This window comes from Lissotriton helveticus, chromosome 11 (assembly GCF_964261635.1).
Source record: "Lissotriton helveticus chromosome 11, aLisHel1.1, whole genome shotgun sequence".
Classification (NCBI taxonomy): Eukaryota; Metazoa; Chordata; class Amphibia; order Caudata; family Salamandridae; genus Lissotriton; species Lissotriton helveticus.
Window position 1 is genome coordinate 1,031,605,415 of NC_136072.1, and position 11,257 is coordinate 1,031,616,671.

The window sequence follows — 11,257 nt, forward strand, 5'->3', positions numbered from 1 at the left end:
TGATCCACAGTGGAGTTCATTACTGTCCCCAAATTAACCCACAATTTCTTACACAGACGCTGAACTGTCCTCCCGCCCCTCAACAAAATGCACGAGTGGAGAGTAAGGGACAGTCAGCTGCCAGAGTAAGAATGGGAACTAGGCTAGGCAGAGTATCCTCTCACAAATATACAAGCATTTGCAAATTGTTCACTTGGCGCACTAGAGCAACAACGTACTACGAGACGTGGCAGGTTAAACGGATCTCAGTGTTCCTACATCAAGGTAGCAGTAAAAGGTGAAAAACAGTTGTAAAGTCATGCCTCGTTTAATCTGCATCTTTGGAGCGCTGTAAAGTTAGTCAGTCCTCTACAATCCACAAAATCTATTCTGTATAGCAGTTAATTGTACTTTGCCAGATTGCACAATTTTACAGATAACCAGGCCTAATAATGAACTGTAACAACAAACATCTGTTGATAAAAGTAGAAATACTGTCGCAATATGTGGGGAGAATTGTGTACAAGTCGGTGGAGTGAAGCAGAGATGTGCTGCTTTTCAACACTCTATCAAGACCTCCAAGGTGTTTGGTTCTTTTTGAAATATGCAGGCCTTACAAAACTTTTTTAACTTAAATGTTATTAGTTTCATCAAATCTAAATTGCTCTGACGCATGTAGTGTAACATTGAGGGATTTAATCTCGGTCAGGCTACCTTTTAGGCATATGCTGATGATGTACTAGCAATATGTCTAATAAATATGAATTGAATTTTTAGTTGAGCGCAGCCAACTGAATTAAGTTGGATAAAAACGTGTCAGTGGTGACAATAAAAAAAAGCAATCATTCAGTGATTACCTTTTATGCAATGACACCAAACGATCCCAAAGACATGTCAGGTTTTGGGCATTCCCATGAGAGATGCTGCAGCCAGAGCCAGTGCCAGACACCTAACCCGAACATTGTGCCTTTCTAGATAAATGTGCAGAAAAAGAACAAACAGTCGGTTTGCGTTAGCAAAGTTTAGTCAGAAAACTAGAGTTCAAACTTAGAAAAAAAGGTAAAATGTCATAAGTATTAAAAAGAAGGAAAAACTCATGAAAGATTCACAAAAAAATTATTTGTATGTAAGAGATTAAAAAAAAAGTCAGGGACAAGATACATCTAGCGTTCAGATCTCCATGACTGCAGACAAGCTGCAAATTCCACTTCTCGCTCTCCTCCCCCACGAATTGAGCTAGAAACACTCATTGCCCAGACTGGTAGGATAGCAATAGGCCCTGCAAAATTTCCTCAGAAACATGAAGAATATTTTACTTCTCTCAGAAAGCTATCTCTCCAAAATCATCCATATTAAAAAATCTGTACACTTATAACACAACAAACTTGACAAGATTAACCCCTTTCATGCTGATGACGAACCCCAGCCGTCACGCTCCACGGTGCTCGTGTGCTGATGACGGCTGGAGTTCGTCGCGGCCCCGCCCTGTTCTTTTGTTTACCGCACAGCGGCGGAATCGGCCCAGCATGGAAGGGGTTAAAAGACCCCATTGCCTCTGTCAAATAGGATTCTTCTTCGTCCTCGTAAAATCCGCAGTTATCTGGCGGATTCCGAAACACAATCCTTATAGCAATTGTACGAGTTGTCATCCAGTTCCCACCCCCGAAGAGAAATGATCAACAAATTAGAACAGTTCCGATCAATGTAAACAGAATAACACAGGTGAATCCTAGAAAGCGAAATGGAAACAACCTGAAAGAAATAACATTAATACCTGTAGGGCAAGACTATTCGAAATACCCCGCCAAAAAAAATAAAAATAAAAAAGAAATGTAATTTTTTTTTTTTTTTTTTTTTTCTTTTTTTAAATCGCTTTTGTGCTTACTACTGAATTGCCGATCAGCAATGAAACATGCAGCAGGCATAGCCAACCTAATCCTGAACCAGGGTATTGACGTAGCTATTCTAACAAAAACGTGACTCAATAATGCATCGTCCCCGTGCCTAGACCGATTGGTTCCACCAACCTACACTATTGTGAGACTAGACAGGCTGAACAAAACAGGTAAGGAGTGGCCTGTATCCACAGATCTAACATCTCCATCTCTAAAGCTCACTCTGACCCTCTTGAGTCCTGTGAATACCTGAGGCTCTCTCTACGTCTCTTAGATAATCAACACTTTAAACTACACTTGTTCTAACACCCCCAAGGTAAAAATGCAATGTTCATAGACCAACTTATGGAAATAAATTATTACAGCAAATTCTGATCCACATTCCAACTATATCTTTCTAGGGGACTTCAATCCACATTGGAATGACCTCATAGATAATCAGGTCAATATTTTCAAAATCTTCCTAGCAAACCATTCGCAAGTGCAGGCTTTTTGTTCATAAAAAGTTTAGGGGGAATATTCAAGTACGTGCTGTAATCATCGCTAAAATAGGTAAACGCAATTTCATATCGCCGTCTATTGCGGGAAAATAACTTAACGTCCTATTCACAACACGGCGGTAACATGCGATAGTCTCCTGATAACACTTCAAATGTCTGCGATAAAAATGACAGTGACGGCGGTAAAAATCCGAAGCCGAACGTGATCAAAAGTGGCAATGGGCCAGGCCTGCAATTCACACATGCCAGGCAGGAAAAAAAAAATCACTTTAACCCATTTTTTGCGCCCGTCGGGCAACGGCCGTCTCAAGCACTACCTCCGTAGTGCTGCGCATGTCCATTGGCCGACGCGGCCCCGCCCGCGCAAGAAATCGCCCTTCCCACACATCACCAATCTCACAACCAACCCATGCACATGTGCCAAACCCAGGAAAGCGGTGTGTCTGTGAGCCACACTGACAATGCCAGTCACACTGCATGACGAATAGGATGGCTACAGTCAATATGTCATGACACGTTACACCCCACAACACTGAGGTGGCTAAGTGTGGACCACATCTGTAAAGGAGCAGATCACACTCGGACACATCCACGGGCACAAAAAAACCCTGATGTCAACAACACATCTGCGGACAAACCATGCCCCAGCGACACAACTCACACCAAGAGCCCAATTTTCCCAAGTATAACAGCTCATCACTGTGTAAGCACAGAAGACAAAGGTACACCGCCTGAAAGGGATAAGGGACAGCAAAATCAGAGCTGCAGGGCAGACTCACCCAAAATACAGCACACACACACACACACACATCAGATTGAGAGCACATCAACATTGACAACAATGTGCTACAGACTGCAACAAGTTCACAACAGAACAGAGGACCCAAATGCTGCCTCTTGTGTGTAGAAACTGGCCAATCACATTTGGCATAGCAGGGAAATGCAAGATGATAATGTACAAGTACAAACACACATCCGTGATGTTGTCGAAATGTCCACTGTCCCGTATTAAATAGGCAGCTCCTCCCAAACCGTCACAATGTACATTGTCATGCAGTCTGTATGTAAACTTGTACAATGCGTCAACATACATGTGAACACAATGTTAAACTGCATCTCCCCTTCACATTGCAGGGGGAGAATCAACACCTCCTGCAGAGCAGATCCAACAACTCTTCACTGATGACGAAGAGGACCCCCCCACCTTCGACACCGACGCCCTCCAAGAGCTCATGGACAGCTTCGGCACCCCACCTACAGGAGCAGGGCAGCCCAGCTGCATCGAGGACACCACACCCCCTGCACAGACCACACAACAGGAAGCACAAACCACCACGGCTGTCTCCCAGGACCCACATGAACAACACATGGCCTTCCAACGATGTTTGTTAGGGTGCCAGGAGAAGATGGCTGATCAGGTGCAGGTGGGGTTCAACCTCATGGCAGCCAAACTAGATGCCATACGTGGGTGTCTAAGTCCCATCAGTGACCACTTAAAGTCCCTAACGGACACCCACAGTCTGCTTCGTGCTCTCCAACGATCCATGGATGACATCACTGGAGTCCTGACTGACACTAGGACAACAATCTAGTCAGAGTGGCTCCAGCAGTGCCATCCAGGAGTGGGGACACATGCGGAGGATCATGGAGCAGGCGCAGGCAGAAAGAATGGCTGGCACGGCTGCACACCAGCGTGATGTAGCTGGGATCTACCATGCCTTGCAGATCATTGTCATGGCATTGCTGCCACAAGGCCTGGCGCGGATGAATGCTGCTGCTTCGACATCCACATCTCCGCCCCCTGATGTGTCAGTGACACACAGTGCTGGAGACAGAACACCACCACCCACATGTGAGGCACATGAAACATCAGAGAACGAAATTGCGGATGATTCTGCCTTACTGGTAAGATGGAAGCAGTAGCATTCATCTCCGCCATATGGCCTGTTTCTGCTTGGTTCTGCCCTCTGCATCATCACCTTCCACTGTCCCCCGATGCACTCTGCGACACTCACCTTGGACCTCGACGTGGACTGCCATATTCTGTTTGGTCACCAATGACACAGCTATCAGACTGCGGACTGTACTCTTCCTCTTCTGGTGTACTTGTCATACCCTGAAGGACTCTGGCTGGCCCTCTACGGGCCAACAATGTATAGTGGGGGTTTGGATGGCCCTGTACTGCTAGAGCTACAACACTCCACTGAATGTGCATTAAACATTCAAATTCACACAGATGTATAATTTCTATGATCATTCAAGTGTGAAAGTATGGATGAATGTAGTTTCAGTGAGCCCCCCTTACGTCCATGTTGCTCTTGTTGTGGGACTTGAGTCACAGGGTGCAACATTACCGATTGCGGTCCAGGTGGCGTCGACACTACAACAGAGACACACGCATTAGTTACTTTCTTGTCCAGCCCACAACGGAACCACGCCAGAGACCTGTGGTTATTGTTCACATTCCTACGCTGACTGGCATACGCCAGGCCAGCCCACTCAACTTACGCATACAGGGGGGATGACAACGCTACATGTCCCAGTTCTTCCCTGTAGTGATCTGCTGATCACAGGTCTAGTTGTCAGCATGCCACAGCCACTTCCTGAGAGCTGGTTTACACCCATACTACACCCATCCAGCAAAGGCGTCACAGGACAAGTGACCCTGCCAATAAAACCGGCCGGGCGCATGTGCTCGAGGCCATTTCCACTATCTATCTGAGTGTGTCCGTGTGGTCATTATTTATGCATGAGGGCCTAGGGCCCTAACACATCACATTCCCCACTGCCGGAGGTGACATGATGGCGTCCGCACCACGAGACTCAATCATAAAGGGCCCATGACTTGCGGGGCACAGAGTTGGTGGCAGCCGAGGCACTTTGGCCAGCACGGGCTCTCTTGGCTGGGTGGAGTGAAGGTGCATGTGTATCAAGCTGATACAAACCATGATGCTTACAGGTATGAGAAATCCTGCATTTTGATACCATAACAGAAGTTTGTGTGACCGTAACCTTCCTTTTTTTTCCTACAAAGGTTACGACCACATGTACTTCTCTTACAGTCATTTGGAGCAGGATTTGTCTTTCCGGTGAGCATTCCGGTTTGTCCAAGTGCTATACACTGTATCAGATTGTGTTTGTGACTATATGGACGCTTGACCATTGGTCCAACAGGTTTCTGAATACTGACTTCCGGAGTATAGAATTGTATTGGGGAGTTCCCGCAGCATATGCAGTTACTTGAATCCACACGTTGCCCTGATGAAGCTCCCCGTTGGCTGTGCTTTTCGTATTGTTTATTTGTGTTTTTGTAATAAAGGACTGTTTTTGCACTACTGTACTCCATGACCGTGCGCACCCCCATTTCAGTTACCACAATCTTGGATCTGGGGCACAGAGGCGTCTGGCAACGGCTGGCGTTGGGGTTGGTTGCGCAGGAACACTACGAATTGGAACTTGTGTGGTGCGGATACAGGGGCCCGCCGTTGCTATTGTGGACATGCATCCAAGATATGTGTGAGGAAGTTTGATAGGGCTGGGCGTGAGACTCCTCCGACTCTGGCAGTTATTGGTTGGGAAGTACCAGGGACCAACAGGTGCAGCACAGCCAACAGCTTTGTCTGCTATCATCCTCCAGTATTGTAAACAATTTATTTGCTGTATCTATAGCTTTTGTGCTCAGATTTGAGCTGCCTTTCCAGTCAGTTTGACCAAAACCTTCCACAAGCTGCAACCAGAAGATTGGGTCCACATGCAAATCCACATGCAAATCCACCCGCAGAAATCTACCCTCCAGCCAATTTAGCATGTTCTTTTCTAAGTCCTGGTCAACACAAACACTGCTGTGAGGAGCAGTGAAATATTAGCCTGGGTGCAGAAATGTCACTGCAAGAGAACCACTGAACTCATAAGCTCTAACCCTATAGATGCCTCTGCACCCTTCGACCATTTTTTTTCCTGTACATCTTGTTCTTGCTCCAAAGAACCATACTTTCATCGGAAAAAAGCTTTTGCTAACAACTTTCCTCAACTTGCCCTTGTCACACGTTGCAGACCCTCTTCCTTCCTGGCCAGCCGTCTTTGCTGCAAGCCTTGTTGTTTGTCTCAACGATTAGCTCTGCTAAGAGGGATCAAGTGGCATACCCCTGCTCATTTTAGGGACACTGCCAGGCTCCAAAAACATATATAGTCTCTAGGGTTAGGAGGAAAGGGTCAGGCACTTCACAACATTGTGGAATCATTGGAGAGCTGGGGCGGGGGTAAGGATGGTTTCAAGCAGTAAGCACCAAGCAAGAGACACGCAACCTGTTAATACCACATGAAAAAAATATCCAAGAATTTAACGTGCTGGAACTAGTCAGCATAACACCCTGTGCTCTTTTCTGAAAAATGCAGGACTTGGAATTGTTAATGTTCTACGCTAGATCGGGTAATACTACAGACTCTGTACCGAGACGGGATATTTTAAATATACCAACCAGTCCTCGGGTACTCAAAGCCCCATGCGCAGAAATCCTCCAGCAGTTTCTACTAAGTTTTTGGCCGTGTAACACGTATGGGAAAGCAGCCAACTTCTAACACTGAACAACAAAGGAAGACATAGAGTAAGTGTGTATTAGTGGCAGGATTGGCCTCATATGACTTCAGAAATCAAAGCCAGCGGCCAGGCACACAGCCAACAGTAGGCAAACAGCCTCTTGCGGCCCTAGTTCGGCAGAAACAAATGCTTAAATGCACACAGGAGTTTAGGGGTAATTCAGTGCGGTGTGTCATTAAAAAAATAACTTCGGAGTTCTGCTGAGGTAATATAGCGAGCAGGCACTGCATAAAAGCAAATATTTCTACGCAGGCATTAATGAAAGTTCTAGCATAGCATTTATTTGCACGGTAGGAGATACTCACGGCCGACCGAATTATCTACCCATCGCGGGCTCATAGGAAAGGGAATTCTCCTGGGCAACACCTCCTGCACGGTTATGTATGCTATTAAAACATGCTTGCCAAGAGTCACTAAGGTTTAAGGAAAATACGTTTCTGAGCAACTAGGGAAAAAACGTAATAAAAAAACGTGTTTGGATTACTGTTCTTGTCAGTTATGTAACGCCAATAAACAGCTTGGTCACGCTCATCAACAGGGACCAGTTCGGCACAAGATCAGACCACGCGCCAGGCCATCGGCATCACACTCATCCATCTAATCCAATATAAGACATTCATCGACAGACATGCAACCATACACACTGATATGTCCACAATCGCACAGCACAGTTTGAGTACTAGAAAAACATACAAACTAGCAATGTCGTGCAAAATAACTAAACGTAGAGAGTAGGTCTGGACTACCGGTTAGAGCTACTTTTGTGAGCAAAAAAGACTGGACATTTCTTTGCGACTTCTGAGAGTCTGGATCATAACATCAAAAGCTGCAATTCTCCGTAAATTACCACGATGGTCTTTATGCGCAGTAATGAACTTAATAGGAGGCAACATGTGTTTATTGATAGACTAGCATCAGTTAAAAAAAACCTTCAAAAGCGAAGACACATCGCCGCCTAGAGTCGGAGATAGGAACCATGTCGTATGCACGAGACTCCAACTGAGAGCTCCTTAAACAGCGCAGAGAAGACCTTAAAGCACTTTAAGGCGACCCCACACAACTGTGAACTGCACATGGACACCGCCGAGAACCCCTGCACACTGTACCCAGCACCCTGCATTAACAGCGTAACAACATCCCCTGGGGGGCGAACATACAGGGTCCTCACAGCCCTTGAGTGGGGTCCCCATTCAACCCCGAATGTCTGTGAGCTACTGGAGAATATGGGCCCCTCCTTACATTCTGCATGGGGGTCAGCTGCGTCACGCCGCCGCCCCTACATCTCCGACGAAGGTTGCCACATACTTGGGCGTCTTCAACCGACCCCTGGCAGCGCCCACTGGGGGCTCTGGACCTACAACTCAGCCTCACCTTGTTGTACTGGATGTCCGGCTCCTGGTTCGGCACCGGTATGGCCGCTGCAACCGAGTAGCTGCGGACCGGGTGGGGCAGGCGGGAGACCCTGGAGCACAGTCCCGCGAGGCCTGCGCGGAGCATGGTCGCGTCGGAGGAGTGGTACGGTTTCGGTTGCTGACGACAGACTGGACTCTGGACGTGGAGTAAGATAAGAAACGTCAAGTCCACTGGGCGGGGCAGCTGCCAATCATAGGCGGGGAGGGGCGAATGAACTTGAAAACCAATAAAATAAAGGAGGGGCGGGGATAACTCGGGAGTTGAGTTTAATCAGCAGTTTGACCAAACACGTAATGTCGAGATTTAGAGTAGAACCTGAAAACTACGAGGAGTGATGCATATTAAACCAATGCACAGGTGGCATAATTAAAATGGAAGTACATTTTTTCCTTTTTACATTTTAGGCACCGTAGGAATAAAGCAACAAGTATTTGCAATGCAATAGGGCTCGCATTAGTAAAGTTAGAGGTATTAGTATTGTAAATGACATTTTTTATTTATGTTTTTGTTTTGAAAATAGTGAAATTAATAACTTTGTCATTTACAATGCCAATAGTGTTAACTTTTGCAAACGTGACACCTATAGCATTTGTAATGCAATATGTGTTGTATTTACATGACTTAGATGTATTAATATTAAAAATAACAATGGGTTGTATTTTTTTCAATATTTAATACTTAAATAAAAGTTATTGTAACGTGCGGGAAGTCTTTAGGGAGTTTTATTCTGATCTATATGATCAAGACCTGGGTAATGTAGATGCTGAGATAGAGGATTATCTAACAGGTATTCCACACGAGGAGTTGAGTGACGAGAGGAAAGAAGCACTGGAGATGCCATTGACACTGAAGGAAGTTCAAAATGCAGTAACCAAACTCCCTTCAGGGAAGGCAGCAGGGCCTGATCAAATCCCGGCGGAATTTTATAAAACCTTTTGGGACACCCTGGGGATTGATATGCTGGAGACATTAAGGCAAGCACAGATGGGGGAAGCTATTCCTCGGACTTGGGCCGGAGCGAACATTATAGTAATTTTGAAAAAAAACAAGCCACATTTGGAGCCGGGATCGTATAGGCCAATAACACTTATGAATGCTGACGCAAACATTTATTCTAAGACACTCTCACAAAGGTTAAGCAAGGTGATTGAGGGTTTAGTCTATGTAACACAGCATGGCTTTATACCAGGGAAAGGGACCACGCAGCACACAAGACAGATGGTCACCATCCTGGATGCAGCAGGAGCCACGGGGGACCCTGTCTCAGCTATTTTTTTGGATGCGGAAAAGGCCTTCGACAGGGTCTCCTGGGGGTATCTATGGAAGGTCTTGGATTGGTGTGGTATGGGGGTAGGTTTTATTAAGGCCATACAGGCTCTCTATGTGGAACCTATGGCAAAAGTGAGGATAAACAGAGGGTATACTGCCGAAATACGAATAAGGCGCGGCACACAGCAGGGCTGTCCGGCCTCGCCACTTCTCTTCGCGCTATATTTGGATCCCCTACTGCGCAAGCTGGAAGGGAATACCAATATCTGCCCGGTAAAACTACATAGCTATGAGTATAAAATACTCGCCTATGCAGACGACGTGGCGGTGGTCACGTCAGATCCGGAATCGGCAATTATGGAAATAGAGCAGGAGGCCGCAGCTTTTGGTGGAGTGTCGGGCTATTCCCTAAACAAAGAAAAGACACAGATTGTACAGAATAACTTGGTCAACTATCAGGATATAAGAGTGGTCCCAGAAGCTACGTATTTAGGAGTAAAAATCACGACTGACCTAGATAGGCTAGTGGAGATAAATATGGGCCCCTTGCTGGCAAAGGTAAAAGAGAATACTGTAAGGATTAACAATCTGCATCTGACCCTGATGGGTTGTGTCAACGTAATAAAGATGGTAACATTCCCGAAGTTCCTCTATCTGTTTAGAGCCATCCCGTTATTCTTTGACAACATATGGTTTAATAAACTGGAAGCGATTTTGAATAAGTTTATATGGGCTCAGGGGAAGACAAGGAGAGCCTATCGACACCTAACGGTATCCAGAGAAAGGGGCGGCTGGGGGGCACCAGACTTTAGGCTCTATTACTGGGCTGCTGCCTTGCAGTATTGTCAGGGGTTGATAGGAGGGGGAGGCTCAGGTCACATAGTGGAGGGCAGCTCGGGATTCACCAATGTTTATACTACACTTTTGGGTGAGGGGGCAGAGAACGGGTTTTTAAATACAATTGATTTTAGCTATTTTAAGCACACACGATTCAAGACACTAATGGCGGCCTATAGGGTCTGGAAAGGGATTACAAAGAAAATTGGCCTAGGAAGGTATAATAATTATACACGACTGTATACGTACTGTTCACTACCGAGGGACATTCTTAGGGATATTACTATGAGGGACTGGAATAGCAAGGGGATTGTGAAAGTGGGTAATCTATTGGATAGCCAGGGGAGCATACTACAGTTTGGGGAGCTGCAAGTCAAATTTGGGCTAGAACCTCGTAGTTTCTACAAGTACTTGCAAATCAGAAGCTTCTTTTTGCAAAAGCAGGGTGGCCCTGTAGGGCTGGGTCAATGTAAAATTATGGAGTATATAGAAGGCTCTAATATGTGCACCATTAGGCAGTTGTATGCGGAGTTGAAAGCAAGTAAAACTGACGACAGGGGGAAATATGCTCTAAAATGGACAGAAAAACTGGGGGCAGATTCAGTAAGCTTTCAGGTATCTCTGGATCTGGGAAGAACGGTGCTATGTTCAGCTACCTTACAATCCCAACATTTTAAGACTGTATACTCACTGTACCACACTCCGGCTAGAATTGCCCAATGGGGCGGTACGACTGGAATAACATGCCCCCGCTGTGACTCAACTGA

The 11,257-nt window shown here is 45.9% G+C and overlaps 1 protein-coding gene across 1 annotated transcript in view; it reads right to left on the minus strand.

The window, feature by feature from the left end:
- Positions 1–8,573, minus strand: part of ALDH2 (aldehyde dehydrogenase 2 family member) — a 246,488-nt gene extending 237,915 nt beyond the window's left edge. Inside the window, exon 1 of the mRNA XM_078667437.1 lies at positions 8,343–8,573. Within this exon, the coding sequence (XP_078523563.1) occupies positions 8,343–8,468 (126 nt within the window). The 5' untranslated portion in view covers positions 8,469–8,573. The remainder of the gene's footprint in view (positions 1–8,342) is intronic.
- Positions 8,574–11,257: the final 2,684 nt, after the last annotated feature.